The 16,172-nt window shown below is 33.8% G+C and overlaps 1 protein-coding gene across 1 annotated transcript; it reads right to left on the bottom strand.

The window, feature by feature from the left end:
- Positions 1 to 392: 392 nt before the first annotated feature.
- LOC148629206 (methylglutaconyl-CoA hydratase, mitochondrial-like) lies at positions 393 to 9,457 on the bottom strand. The gene is made up of 9 exons (XM_088546115.1): positions 9,255 to 9,457; positions 8,006 to 8,073; positions 7,002 to 7,089; positions 6,092 to 6,271; positions 5,769 to 5,825; positions 3,763 to 3,950; positions 2,166 to 2,216; positions 1,273 to 1,320; positions 393 to 799 (listed from the first exon to the last, which is right to left on the bottom strand). Exons 1-9 carry the CDS (start codon positions 9,406 to 9,408, stop codon positions 722 to 724), a joined length of 912 nt encoding a protein of 303 aa, XP_088402241.1. The 5' UTR covers positions 9,409 to 9,457; the 3' UTR covers positions 393 to 721.
- Between the last annotated feature and the right edge of the window lie 6,715 nt (positions 9,458 to 16,172).

Here is a 16,172-nt window from a genome sequence, read left to right as displayed (position 1 = left end):
TTTATATATTCAGAGGTGTTTCACTGTAGTGTTCAAATATAAAAGATTTAAAGTTCTAAGAATTATTAATTTGTGTACTGAGAGATATTGTCGTCATTAAGGTAAGCTATAATATTTTAATAACTTGATTTACAATTACTGCTAGTCTTGTCATCACGGAAATGTTGCATAATGACACAAGACCATACATTTTGTGAAAGAAAATGATTCATGGAGACAACACAAAAACAATGGGATGTAGATCACTTACAATATAAAATGAATACAATCTATCATATAATTTTATGAACATGTACATACTTTTTATGTCACCATTGTTTTTCTATAAAGGTAGTATCTATGGCAACTTATAACAAGGTAAAGCAATCGAAGACATAAAATAAAACCACAAATTACTCATAAAAATTATTTATTTATTGATTATCACAGTCAACAAGATAAATTCATATCATTTAGCTTACTTTATCTACAGCTGTTTTTTTTTTTCAATAAGCAGGGAAGCTTAATTTTTTAGTTACTTCTGAGGTAGCAAAGTCATTTCACAGAATTATATCATCGTTAATTTTATAGCCATTAGAAATCTACTATCTTTCACTTAAACATTTGATCAAATAAATTTTGAAAACAGTAACTTTCTTTCTACAATAATTGCACATAGTAAACATTTCAACCAATCTCTGATTATTTGCTGCCTCTCTGTAGATTAGTTTATTTATTTTGTCTATTCTCCTTTGAACTTAGGCTCCCTTTTCTCAATAAAAGCTTTCATTCCTTCTATTCTGTCCTTGGTTGGAATGACCTGCAATGCATAATTATTCATGTTTATAAACGATTTCAATTATATTCTTGATGTCCTGTACTTCAAGTAAAAAACAAAGATATTTAGAATACCCAGTAAAAGAAAGATTAAGGTCACCCTTCTCAATCATTTCATTGCTAAGAAACCTTCAAATACATTCCCCAAAACTATAAATAGCATTTACTGATAGTGTGTAGATTTATCTACAGTTAAAATAAAATATGAATTTGTGAACTTATAATTATGATTCATTGCAAATTTCTTAAAGGAAAAAAGTTTGTTTTGAAAGTGAACTTTATAAATTGCAATACAATGTAGTGGAAAGACCAAAACTCCAAATGACTCATTACTTATATAGCAAGGTATATTCTGATTTAATTACCAAAATTTTGGATAATAACATACCAATCACTAGTTGCAACATTTAACAGACAATGGGTGCAGTTAAGAACATATTCAAAGACAATAAATACCTGGGCATAGCCTGCCTCTTCAAAGCCCAAACCACTGGTTAAATCAACCTATAATATAAGATGTACAGGTAAACAGACGAATGTATTTGAGACAACAGGACCTCATGCTCTTTGTACTGTTAACACATTCAACAATGGTTTTGAATTCAAGTCTTTTTAGAATGGAGCATCCCATAACATAAGGAAAGCCACTTAATATTTAAGTAAAGTAAAAGATTTTAACAATATTCATTTTCAAATGAGAATATGTTTTCCTCTGTATGCCTTGTATTATAAACAAACAGTATACTAATTTTCACCATTTTGACTGTCAACATAAAAGCAGGAAAAACAGTACCAACAAAATTGATTTTACACTATATAACACTTATCTTTTTATTTTTAAAACCAAGAAAATTGATATTGACAAATACGTTCACTTGATGTAACGTTAAGCCAGTATTGTTGTATGGGTCAGAATGTTGGGTGTATCATCCAGAGCAATATACAGAAGTTGGAAGTATTCCAAAACAATTGCCTGAGGAGAATCCAAGGAATATTTTGGCCAGAGAAAATCAGAATGGATGAATAGATGAAGAAGTGCAATTGCCAATCAGTCACAACTAAACTAAAAATGAGGCACTTCAGATGGCTGGGCCACGTATTACAGATGCCAAATGAACGCCTGCCAAAAATTGCCCTTCGATGGACACCACCTGGGAAGAGAAAACCTGGCAGACCATGTACCACCTGGAGGAGAACAGTCCTAGCTGAGCTTAAAGATATTGGATACAGCCTGGGGCAAGCACAACACGTGGCAAAGGACAGAGGGAAATAGAGTGAACTTGTTGTGGCCTTATGTCCCACAGGGGATAAAGAGAATAGATAAGTTGACTTCTACCGATAATACTTACCTCTATTCCTCTACTTATAGCCATCTTAGCCATTCTTAATGCTACAGGACCCTGTAATTAAAATGAAAAACAATATAAATAACAAAAGACCTAGTTACACTTTGGAAAACTTAAATCATTATATATATATATTGCTTCTGACAACTCTGAGACAACAACAGTGCATGTGTATCACATAAAATCTTTGCAGAATATGCTATATTATAGCATTGAAGATTGTGTTAAAAACTTATTCAAGATTCAAATCTTTCTAGAATTTAAAGTCATATATACTTGTGTGTTTTGAACTGTCTCTTTAAATGTACAATTTAAGTACCAGTGCATAAAACATGAATCTGTTTTTTTCCCCTTTTTGTGTCATTTTGCCCATCTTGGGTGCTAACAAAAACCTGAATGTGCTCACTCTCATTTGAAATGTTTCCCCTTTATATCTCCAAAATATATAAAATGTTAAACAATATGGGGTAAACTAAACATTTTGTACACACTAACAAAATACAGTCAAACCTCAGTAGCTCGAACTCCAAGGGACCATTGAAATGTGTTCGAGTTAACAGGAGTTCATATATTTCCAGATTTTTTTCGGTGCCGGTCCAAGTTCGACTTTACCGTAAGAAATTGCCTACTTCCTACGAAGTTGTGTTAGTTCGTGGATATTTTTCATTCACTTTTGGAAGATTATGTTGATTTGTGAACATTAAAGAATGCTGTATTCGCTTTTAAAAACGTTCAGAGTTCAAGTTCCTTGGTCAATAATTTGTTTTTATCCGATTTTCTTTCATGCTTTTATCATACCGACTTCGGAACATTCTCGAACTTCAATCAGTCTTATGTTAAAGATCAAAACTACCTAATTAGTGATGACTTAGATTTTACCTGTAATTAACTAAAATGACACTGATTAATGATACGGTTTCAGTTTTTCACACCTTTTATTACCCAAGCTGACAAAATTGCTGACGAGTTCGAGTTAGTGAGGGTTATTCTCTAAGATTTATTACCAAACGGACCGACTAGTCAGTTCGAGTGTTCGAGAAATCGAAGTTCGAGAAATCCAAGGTTATTTATATAGATTATATAGGAGAAAATTTTGGTACTTTGAATTGTGTTCGAGAAATCCCGGGTGTTCGAGCGATCTGAGTTCGAGCGAGTGAAGTTTGACTGTATACATAATTTTGAAAATTCATTTCACTTATATGATAAAAAAATGTTTGTTTTTTCTTTCTTTCTCATATCAATTATTTAGCTGTTACAATATGATTGTTTTTAAATTCCTCAGGGAATGTTTCTATGGTATAAAATTGTCTTTTTTAACCTTTTGAAAAACAGTTTCAAAAACTGGCTTTCTTCAGTTTCCTTTTTCAGATCTTTTTCTACATCTGTAACAGAAGAAACACCAACTGACAAAGATATAGAAAAAAGAACTGAAGAGGGTCTGTGGCCAAACCATTTATTCAAAATGTTAAAAAAAGTCCAATATATGTTACAATATGATTAAAACCATCCCTAAGTACAGCATAAGTATAAAAAAATCATTATGTACAGTATAATTATAATCACTTATCTCTAATCAATTATCTCCCTTATTTACACCTACATTAGGTATGATTTCTTGAGCTAATTCTAAAGCCCTAAAATATCCTGCATCTCCAGCTTCATTCTGTTCAACAGAGTGATTGACAACACCAAGCTTGGCTGCCTCACTACCATCTATCATACGAGATGTAAAAATCAACTCTTTTGCTATGGCAGGGCCAACAACTCTTGCCAGTCGCTGTGTGCCACCTGACAAAAACAAAAATATTATTTGCTAAACTGTCTGATGTCACATGATAATTTTCAAAATCCTATTTTCAAACGAACAATATTGTCAGTCAGGCTATGATTAAATACATAAAAAAAAACAAATTTGACGTCAATGCCAAAATTCAAGTTAAAAACTCCACCAACCTTGATAATGTAAACACATTGTCCTAATGTAAAACATGTATATCCTAATGCAAAATATCAAAAGCCTATCTTAAAAGACAATAAAACAACACTATTTGTAACAAATAGACTTTTCACTATGCTCTGACTACTGAGGTATATGTATTTTAGAGAAATTGTAGTTCATTCATTTAGTTTAGTTCACAAAATAAAAAAATATTAAGAGCATCATATGCTCTCCCAATTTTTGGATGTACTGGTTCTAAAACTTGGAAATAAAAAGCAACAGAACAACAATATAAAACAAGAGGCTCCCAGGAGCCTGAATCGCTCACCTTGTTGAATTTTGCCCTTCAAAGGCATTAAATTAAAAAAGAAGTTGTCCAACAATTTTGACTCAAGAAGTCTTTGGTAGGACTTATCATAAGATCTTTTCAAAAATTGAAAGTTTCTATTAATCTATCATAGCTAACAAGATATTGACTGAAAACTATTAAAAAAAAAGTCATTTTTCCCCTTTCAAGGGCAATAACTCTTACTTTTGTAGTCCTAATAATATGGATCATTTCAAAGAATTTGGATAAACGTAACGCTTTTGGAGTTATATGTGAAAAACTATTGTCTGACCCCTATGTTCTATTTTTAGTAACGGCTGCCATGTTTTTCGACAAATCAAAAATCCCCATACCAGTTCTATACAGGATACCCTAAGGAACATTCATACCAAGTTTGGTTTCAATTGGTCAAGTAGTGTCAGAAAAGATTTTTGAAAGAAATAACATTAAATATAGCAAAAAATCATTGAAAAAAGGGCAATAACTCCAACATTGCTAAACAGATTTAAACCAAAATTTGACCAGAGATAGATCTCATCATGCTGAACACTTCTACCTAGTCAGAATTCAGCTAAAACTAACCATTTAGGAGATATATGTGAAAAACTACTGTCTGACCCCTATGTTCTATTTTTAGTAATGGCAGCCATGTTTTTCGACGAATCACAAATCCCCACATCAGTTCTATGCAGTATACCCCAAAATACATTCATACCAAGTTTGGTTTCAATTGGTCAAGTAGTGTCAGAGGAGAAGATATTTGAAAGAAATAACATTAAAAATAGCAAAAATCGTTCAAAAATGGCAATAACTCCAACATGGCTTAACGGATTAAAACCAAAATTTGACCAGAGATAGATCTCATCATGCTGAACACTTTTACATAGTCAGATATCAGTTAAACCTAATGGTTTAGGAGATATATGTGAAAAACTACTGTCTGTGACCCCTATGTTCTACTTTTAGTAACAGGGGCCATGTTTTTCGATGAATAAAAAATCCCCACATCAGTTCTATGGAGGATACCCCAAGGAACATTCACACCAAGTTTGGTTCTAATTAGTCAAGTAGTTTCAGAGGAGAAGAGTTTTGTATAATTGTTAACAACAACGACGACAACGGATGCCAAGTGATGGCAATAGCTCAGATGGCCTTTGGCCAGGTAAGCTAAAAAGGAAACTTTGTTACAGAAGTCAAATATAATACTAAAAAATTCATAAACATTCCTAAAAGGGTTTGTGAGTTATGTGATGTGTGGAAAACATCTGCACACAACAACATGTACCTCAAACACAGATTTATCCTATAAGTAAGTAAAATTTCTGAGAACTATTCTTACCACCACCAGGAATCAGTGCTCTCTTGGTCTCCAATAATCCAACCTTGGCACTGTCAGCTGCAACATACAACTCATCATATCATATTAATTTAAACAGAAAAAAATAACTTATTTGTCATTAAATCTAGTTGTCATGAAATCATGCAGTATTTGCACTGTGATTTGTGAGCTGACATTTTTTTTAAATGTGTTAATACAGTTGGTATAGTTTTCAATTTATAGAATGGATTTTATTAAAATTTAACTGAAGTTAAAGTAGACCAGCTAAGTATAACAGGGATCTTTTTTTTCTCAAATCTTCAACCAAACTACATTCAACTTACAAGCTACCCTTATATCACAAGCCAAAGCCATCTCTAACCCTCCACCTAAAGCATATCCATCAATGGCAGCTATTGTTGGCATAGGAATGTTCTGTAAATCAGTCACACTCTGTCGTAATCCAGCAACAAATGGTCCTACTTCTTCATTGGTCATCTTTGCTCTCTCCTTTAAATCAGCACCTGTATTCACAAAAAGAAAAATATATTTACAAAACATCAGTACAGAAAATTGCTTTTGTAATCTGTGTAACTTAGAATTAAGGGACTAATACCATTTTATAATGACATGTCCAGTACTTGCAACAGATAAAAAATGGTATATCAACAAGGAGCTTGTAAAGTTGCGAAATACTTTAGGTTTTAGAGACATAATGTTCCTGAAAGATAATAAGTCTGGTTAATTTGTGTAAATTTATTAGAATTATAAACAAAAGAGTGAGTCCTCCTGGTTAACCCCATCAATATTGTTTTATGTGTAGCATGTTTGTGAATACTTCTATAAAGGCTGTATTGTATAAATGGTATGTGTCTCTGTACCAAATAGATGGTTTATGAAAATGAAGATCGTTGTTGTTAAATGTGACATAGATTAGTTTATGATGCAAGTGACTTTCAAATTGGTGACATTTCTTTCAAAAGCAGTGAAACAGCATATCTCATCATAAAGTATCTGATCAAATAAGCTAATTACTTTAACACTACTTTATAACCCAATGTACTGTCAACTGGAAGTTTAAAAAAATTGAATGAAATAAAAAAAAAATTTTAAATAACTGTCCATGCGAGACCTGAACAGGGTAGTCAAGGATGTTAAAAACTTCCTCAGTGGTTCAACTGGAAGTAATAATGTAAAAGAATCTGATAATCATTCCAGCATTAGAAAAGCATTTGTACTACAGAAATTACATACCTGCACAGAACACTCCAGGAACTACACTTCTAATAATGAGAACTCTAATGTTCTTATCAAATCTTACATTCTGCATACAATCTTTAAACTAAAAATTATTTGGCATGCTTTAAGTAAATTCTGATAAAAATATTTACAAAAAATGTATAACAATTAATTATACCATACACTAGAAACTTAATTCTGCTCCACATTTCTTTTTCAATGGTAATTTATATTTTAAAAGTTGTCTTCATAATTGATTACAGAAGATATTGCCTAATTAGAAAAGAGCTTTTTAATAAAATAGAATTGATGCATCTATCTTTTTAAGGAGGTAGACCTAGAGTAAGGGACACAACTCATAAAAATCGTTGGAACGTTTGTATTCAACATTTTACATCAATCTTATGTAAGCATCTAATTAACTTGGATTCATTTTATTCTGCTTCAAACGAATGCTTGAGAGGCTTTGGTGAAATTGAGTATGATGCAAACATATCACATCGTCTGAATATAGCTGAAGTATTGCTGCTTGGACGTTAAACCCCAACAAACAAACAAACAAAAGCAAACATATCACTGATTTCATGAGTTATGTCCCTTACCCTAGGTCTACATCCTTAAGCTATACATAAAAAACAAAACTTCAAAATAAAATAATAACAATGTGAACCGTAAACTTAAAATTCAGAATCACATTATGGAGTATATATTAATATAAGGTATTGTAAATTGGTATAATGTAGGAGTGACTTTATATTAAATTGTCTAGTTCAAATAACTTTCTTATAGTAAATAAGTCACAATGTATTAGAAATGCTATACCAGGATATGTTAAAATAGAGTGGGTTGTTCATATTCTACTTGAACAAATACAAATAAGCAAGCACATATGTCAATAAATCTGATTGTTGTCCTTATTTTAATTCTTGAATATTTTTTTTTACATTTTTCAAGATGAGATTGATTTAAATCTAGATTCAGGTTTTAGGGTTTATGCATTTGTAAAATTCCTATTTTACCTGTTGAAGGAATACTCTTCCAAGTGAGTTCTTTGCTTTAGGTCTGTTCATGGATATAACGGCAATACCTGAAAATATTAAAATATATACTGGTAGTATTTGGTGGTGCCTTTAAGAAATATTCTCATACACATGTAACTAATAGCGGCTATAGTAGGTACAATATAAAAAAAACATGGGTACATTGTTCAATAAATAACATCATACATGTTACAGACTCTTACTGTTAATGTATACAACAATATATATCAAGATACATGTAATTCAACATTTTTATAACATGCATGTATAATAAGAACTTCAGTCAAAGGATAAAACAAAATCAGTCTAAAGGAAAATAGTACTTCTATTTAAATTCTATTGGATATATTTTCGGCGCTAAAGTTCTTTTGTTCTTTTATATGTCACTCTTCAATAATTTCTCGGATAGACAAGATGTGTCTTGGAAATATTTAATTCAACTTATATCTTACTATATTCTTGGAGTTTTTCTACTGCAACTTTACAGGTATTTTGATATGTCACCTATAGTATAGATTGACCTGTTTGTGATTGAGGTTTTGCATGTAGACTGTAGACGATTTTGCAGCCTTTGCACCTTGATGTAAGGGCCTTTTATTTCCTTGTAATATCCAGACATCCAGTGTCATTGTTAGAAATAAAATATGTAACCCTACCCTGTCTCTTGATGTTTTGCGCCCAACTTTAAGAGCTATTACACTTTTAATCGATTTACTCTTAAATAACAGCCCTTTTTTTGCACTCCCAATAAAAAAAATACTTCTGTAAGGAAAATTCTTTTATTCTACTCCAAGCCTTGTGTACACACCACCATACAGGAAGTATTCATTTTTTTGTATATGTACACATGTATCATACATGCTTATCACCTACCTCACAGTGAAGACTTAAGGGTCTACTGTTACCTATTCTCTTTAGGATTATACTGTTACCTTGATTAACAGGTCAAGGTTACTTTGTCCAGATAACCATGACATTTATTGAGGAATTCTTTAATCTGATGTAAATGCCCCAGGGACAATAGTGCCAAATCTCATGTATTTCTTCTGACACTCATGCATTTTGAAACGGCTTGATCTTAATTTTTTTCACTTCGATCATTCAAATCTCACACATATGCATCTTGAAAGCATCTTGGATGGACAATCTCCCAATACATAGAAATAACCAAAAGAGGCTAAAGCCAAAGGGCGACTGATGGTTACAACTTACACGTAATTTTGCTTACCATCACTGTCACCTTCTAAATATTCTAACTTGCATTCATCTGTGTCGTTTGACTTGATTAAATATGTATTCTTGAGTAAAACTTGGCATCTTGATGCAGAAAGAAACAAATCTTTCCTGAAAACTTGTATTCTTCTCAGAGCGGAAGCTGCCATGATTAGAATTACTTCCCCTTGTGCTTCCTGTATTGGACTCTCTCAAAAACATTTGGGTCGTGTCAAAGTACTTTCATCATAGAACCTTTTTTTAAGTATTTTAAAATACAATTTCTTGTTGTTTAGTGTTCTATGCATGGCAGTATTTACAGTATAAATACTACGTGTATACATAGATCTGTAATTAAAGAGATTTGCAACTAATTGAAATCTGGCATTAACAAGCGTCGAGAAACTTACTTGATGGACAATGACAACTTGACTTCAAATGACCATAACTAAAAGTATTTCGACTATTGAAATAAAACCTTCGGTTTTCCATTTGACGATATCTACATGTTCATACCCCATTTTTCTTTCTACCAAACCAAATAAAAAAGAATAGTCCATGGGCTGGGAGAGTCCATCGTGTATCCCGACGCATCAGCTTCGTGGTGATTTTTCGGTACCTTCATACCTCCCATTACCCAATTAATTTGTCGCTAAAAATAATCTCGGATTCTTTTTCAATCTATTATTTTAGCGTCTTAGCCTTTCTGGGACAGCATGTGTGAATAAACTAAACAAATTTAGGTACCATCATGTAGCCCGATGTCTCAACTTTAATATGGTATCAAGAGTGTTGCGGTAACACTTAGGATTTTGGGGTTAAATAAAAAAAATGTACCCATACTCCACCGAAATATCGCTCAATTTGACATATTTGTCCATGTCAAAACACCTACCGGTTTATTATCACTACAGAAGTTTTATGGTCGCCATCATTCACTCGTGAATCGTAATGGTGTATCCATCTGCACCATGCATGTTCACAGTTTACATTTTCTCTTTCTTTTATCCCCGACATGAAATTTTCGTTTTATTATTGTATTTTCCCACCACTGTCCCAGATAAGGGTGTGGGTTGAGCAGTCACAAATATGTTAAAGCCCTTACTTTATGCGCCTGTCACAAGCCAAGAACTGGTAGTCTAGTGGTTGTCGTTGGTTTTTTTTTCTGCTCGTTGTAAATCGTTTTACTTTTTTTTCTATAGATTAGGTCAATTTAAAAATTGTCTTTTATGAATAGTTTCACTTCATTTATATATTTAGGGTTTTTACAGCTTGCTCTATGGCATGAGTTTTACCAATCGTTGAAGACCGTGTAGTGACCTGTAGAAGTTTAATTATTAGTTGCTTGGGTTTTGGTGGACGACTGTCTCCACATCCCCTATATTTTTTATATCATGAGCAACTCGGTGGGTGTTTCTAGAAATGAAGACGACTCTTACCCTACCAACGTACCTAGTCCATGATCCCAGTTATTAGAGGAGTCCATGTTGCTTATCAACTTTTATTATTTCATGCCTTTGTTGTGTATGTGTCTTTTTTCGCTGTGTAGTCGTTATCCTTATCGTTCATCTCGAATCTTGGTTGCCATGATTACCCTCTGAGTCTTATAACCTTCTGATGTCGACCAAAAGGACATCCGTTTGATAACCGCCTTCAAAGTACTATCACCGCGAAAGAGATCTAGTGGATTAACATTAGATTGTATTAAATTGATTATTTCGTAAAAATACATTGCCCGTTAACGTTTTTACAGTATGTGATTGAAATTACATAATTGCTGGTCAAAGAAAAATTTAAATACATATATAGAAGTTTGAACTGTATTTCATTAATGCCTTTGATACCCAAATATGGATTCCACGTGATTGGCTTCGTTTAAATACAGGGACTAGCTTCCACTAGTGGGGCTGCATATTTGATAGTGGGAGCAAGCCCCTGTGGATTAAACCTTAAAATAGGTTGTCAAGATTACATACTGAGAGACAAAATAAAAATGAAATGATACGAAACAAAAAATTTAAAACGAAATTTAAATGAAATTTGGAATCATCACGTATTGTGTGGATGTGTGGTTTTAGTAGTGTATATAATTCATCTTTTGGAAATACAGATAATGAAACAATTGCCATGGGCTGATTATGATTAGCGTTTTTAAAAGTTTTCAAAATACTTATAGATATTTCATGACTTCCGAGGTTTAGCACCATTGATGCTTTGATTGAACTTCTCTACAATTTAGCTCACTTCGGGATCATATACATTTCTTAATCCGCCCCAAAAGGCACTGACTGTTTTGCTCATAGATAGGAACGAAGGACAAGACAATTGTTTTATATAGACTGCAGTCCAGCAATTTTCTGATTTTGTACATGGAGGAACGAAATTCCACCCTCTTACGTTGTAGAAGTATTAAGACTGGAATGCAATCGAAACACTCACGATCTTGAACTGCAAGAAAGCAGCCCGGGACAGCATGATACGTTTTCCAAAAGATGAGGAAATAAGACTATATACTTTATCTTCTATACGTACCTGTCAATACGAGAACCCTTCCTAATTTATCGGCCAACCTTGATCATGAAGTTTTTCTCATGTATTATATCAACAAGATTACTATTGATTTTATTGTATCGTTTTGCTATTTTAAAGATGTGAAATTACAAACTCAAGTTGTCTAAGGCCACTGTGAAGCTCTTGGGGTTTTCTTGTCGATGTTGTACTTTGATGTGTTTTTTGTTATTGCTGCCACTTCATAATGTTTAAGCGCGACTCAATATTTTATTGTGTATGTGTATAATTTCATGCCCTTTTTGGTGTCTTTTAATTGGAAAATAAATATCTTTTTTGAGTTCTAATTTGAACTTAGTACACGTTTCAGTTTTTATTCCATGTTTAAATTAAATCTTATATAATTTTAATTCGTGTATTATACATCAATATCCGATGAAAAGTAATAACAAACAGATATAACATGGGAGGTTTTATCACGGTTTTAATTTAATTGCAAATAACACCATGCCCTTCCCAATACTGACATGTTTTTCTTTAAGTTCCATAAGCAATTTTCTGGTGATATTTGAACTGAAGAAATGTTCATTGTAGCTTACAAGCAACTTAATTGGCATCTAATAACATAATTGACATGCATTACAAGTAAAAGCATGGTGTATAATAATCAATACATTTTCTAGGTAAATGAGTTTTTTATGCAAATCAAAGGATTTTTAGTAGCTTTTATCACACTAATTTGGAATCTGTTGATTAACCATTTGAAGTTCGTCTATTGCATGGCTACTGCAAATGCAAAAAGAGCAATGAATTATAGTAAACCACACAATACTTGTAAACGTATCTTAAAAGTAAATTAAATAGTTTGAAATAAATTTAGTATATACATTAATTTATCTCAAGTCCCAGTGATACTGTATTTAAAAACGCAGCATGAATATAATAGCTCCATCAGCTTCGAATTGCAACAACTATTTTAAAACTATATGACCTTTCTAGTTGTGAAAGTAGCAACCGATGCATTTTATTTCTTGATGCAAAAAGCCAGTTTTCCTTTTGGTGAAAAATTTTTGGTCGTCCCCTCCGCGGGACTCGAACTCGTACCGCTGTGACATCTATGGCAACACCGCGCAACTACCGCAAATTTGACAGTTCTAACATCGTTGGGAATTTTTCAGACCTTTCTATACGTTTACATATCTTCCCTGTATCAATTTGATCCGATGGAACAGTGTAGTGAATAGAGTCGTCACATTCTGAGACGTTTATATATATATATAGAAGGGTCTGAAAAATTCCCAACGATGTTAGAACTGTCAAATTTGCGAAGCAAATTTTTGGTCGTTCCCTCCGCGGGACTCGAACTCGTACCGCTGTGACATCTATATATATATATAACGTCTCAGAATGTGACGACTCTATTCACTACACTGCTCCATCGGATCAAATTGATACAGGGAAGATAACGCAAAGTTGTAGAAGGGTCTGAAAAATTCCCAGGAGCAGTTCGAATACTTAAAACCAGAGGATTCAAGACTCGGACGTATTTACCTTCTACCTAAAATTCACAAAAAAGATATCCCTGGACGACCCATAGTTTCTGCTAATAGTCACCCAACCGAAAAAAATTCTGAATTTGTGGTTTACCATCTCCGACCCCTTGTTCAAAGGCTCCCGTCATATTTAAAAGACACCACAGACTATCTGAGGAAAATGGAATCAATGAACCCTTTACCTCCCGAAACACTTCTGGTCTCCCTTGATGTCACTTCACTCTATACTAATATCACACGCGAGGACGGTAAAGAAGCCTACAGAGAAGCTTGCGAATCACGATATATTTTGGACCCCCCTACCGACTGCCTAGTTAATTTACTCACTTTAGTTTTGAAGTGTAACAACTTCACTTTCAACGACGAACACTACCTCCAAATCAATGGTACAGCTATGGGAACGAAAATGGCTCCTTCGTATGCTAACATCTTCATGAGTAAATTAGAAAATCAAATAATCTCAACATCTTTATCGAAACCCCTCTCTTGGTTTCGATTCATCGATGATGTTGACATGAAATGGACTGAGTCGAAACAAAATTTAGACAATTTTATCACACATGCCAACAATGTTCATCCATCAATCAAATTCACCAAATGGCATGAAATTTCTGACACTAAAATCACATTTTTGGATACTACTACGTTTGTAAATGACGGGGAAATGTTCATGGATCTTCACAGCAAACCAGCTGATAGTCACCAATACTTATCTCCCAATAGTTGTCATCCAAAACATTGTACTAAAAGCATACCATACAGTCAGGCACTTCGAATTCGGCGTATTTGTTCTTTTGACGATACCACCAACAAACGTCTAGATGAACTCCGTTGTCATTTGTTATTGCGTGGCTATAAATCAACAGATATAGATCGGGGATTTGAACGTGCTAACAAAATCAGCCGTAGAGATCTCCTCAAGTACAAACCTAAGAAAAAGAACAAAAGGGTCCTTTTTGTGCTTACATATCATCCAGCCTTTGGGAAACTCTCGCAGTTACTGCATTCAAATTGGAAAAAAACATTCAAAAACATCCCAAGCTCTCCAAGCTCTTTCCTGGGGCCCCGGTCCTGGCATTCCGTAGACCTAGAAGCCTAAGAGATGCCCTAGTAAGAGCAGAGATTTCATCTCAGCCCAAACAAAATACAACAGGCCAGTGTCGACCATGTGGAGATAACAGATGTAAGACCTGTACCCAGATGCTGCACACCAAAACGTTTAAAAGCTACTGCATTGGAAAGGAATTTGCCATTTTTTGCGACGTGACTTGCAAAACCGAAAATACCATATACCTTCTCCAGTGCCGATGTGGTACGCAGTACGTTGGTGAAACAGAACAACCTTTCAACAGGCGTATGAATGGTCATCGCAGTGACTACAAATGCAAACCAGACCTCCCTCTAAGTCGCCATCTTAGATCCGCCGAACACACCCAGGAGGGTCTCCACAACATTGTTGTTACGATCATAGAACATAATAAAAACTGGTCAAAATGTAAAAGAGTATCTCGGGAAAGGTTTTGGATGAAGAAATTACAAACAACTTCTCCAGATGGAATTATCGAGGAAAAATAATTCATTTTTAGGTCTTGGTCTAAGGCTGGTACAGCACTAGCTATACATCAATACGCCGTACTACTATATTTGGACTTTTCGTGTTTTTTTTTAAATTGTTTTCCACAGTTAATTGTAACTTTGATAAAAAGACCCTCTTTGTTTTCATTCAGACTCCTTATTAGTTGCTTATGTGAGCCTTTGATAAAGGTACAATCACCCACAACGTACGAGATTCAGCTTCTGAATCTGTTTTGATCTTGAACTTTGGGAGTTTTATGCTCGTGTAGTTTTGTGAGTTTTATGGCCATATAGTTTTATGAGTTTTATGCTGAGGAAGGATATCAGTTATCCGAAATATTCAATTTAAATTTTCCATCTTCTGGTGATGTTAAACATATTTAGACGTTTATTTAATTTATTGTTATGTGTCGCATCGTTTTTAACGATCCAACTCCCCGTAAGAGTGATTGTTGACTATTATTTAGACGATTATATATATATATAGTCCAATTGACAGTAACACGTGACCGCTAATGGTGCAGTGACATGTTATACAGGCGCCCCTATTTAACAGTTAACAGTCATTGCCAGTAACACATGACCGGAATGGGGCAGTGATATGTTATACAGGCATCCCTTTTAAACAGTCATCGACAGAAATACGTGACCGGTAATGGTGCAGTGATATGTTATACAGGCGCCCCTATTTAACAATCATTGACAATAACACGTGACTGGTAATGGTGCAGTGATATGTTATACCGGCATCCATATTTGTCATCGTACATAGTCTGTAAGTCGGTGCATATAAAATTGTTCAATTTTACTAAAATATGGTACGGAGGTACAACTTTCTTCTCCATACCAGGGACAGATCCAGACACTCTGAAAAGGAGATGCGCCAGTCGGGGTTCCTCAGAAAAAAGGGGGTGCTAGGACATTATTTGCCATTTTATGTCAATTTTACACATGAAAATGACAAATTTTCCAATAAAACGGAGGGTGTCGCCCCTGCACCCTCCCTCTGGATCACCACTGCAAACTTTGGTAACAGTACATGTTTATATAATGTAAACTTCTAAAAATCAATTTTTCAATTAAGGCCGTGTAGTGTTTCTTGTAAAAAAAAGCACCCTTTCTTCATCAATCATTTTAGAAACAAATTCATTGAAGACTACTGTGAGTTAAGAACAAAAAAATCTGAATAGAATTTTTGCCAAAGGGAAAAGAATGATAAAAAATATATATGATATGGTGCCCATCCCTGTAACAAAATTGATATACCAAATTATCCTGATAACCACTGAAAGAAAACA

This window comes from Perna viridis, chromosome 1 (genome assembly GCF_037379345.1).
Source record: "Perna viridis isolate PV_CMFRI_1.1 ecotype Kerala chromosome 1, ASM3737934v1, whole genome shotgun sequence".
Taxonomy (NCBI): domain Eukaryota; kingdom Metazoa; phylum Mollusca; class Bivalvia; order Mytilida; family Mytilidae; genus Perna; species Perna viridis.
Note: the sequence above shows the minus strand (reverse complement) of the source record. Positions and strands in the feature narration are given on the sequence as shown.

Coding starts and splice junctions, on each gene's coding strand:
- LOC148629206 (XM_088546115.1), bottom strand. CDS start 9,408: ATGGCAGCTTCCGCTCTGAGAAGAATACAAGTTTTCAGGAAAGATTTG. Junction 8,074..9,254: donor TTTAGAAGGTGACAGTGATG/GTAAGCAAAATT, acceptor TAATATTTTCAG/GTATTGCCGTTATATCCATG. Junction 7,090..8,005: donor GAAGAGTATTCCTTCAACAG/GTAAAATAGGAA, acceptor AATAATTTTTAG/TTTAAAGATTGTATGCAGAA.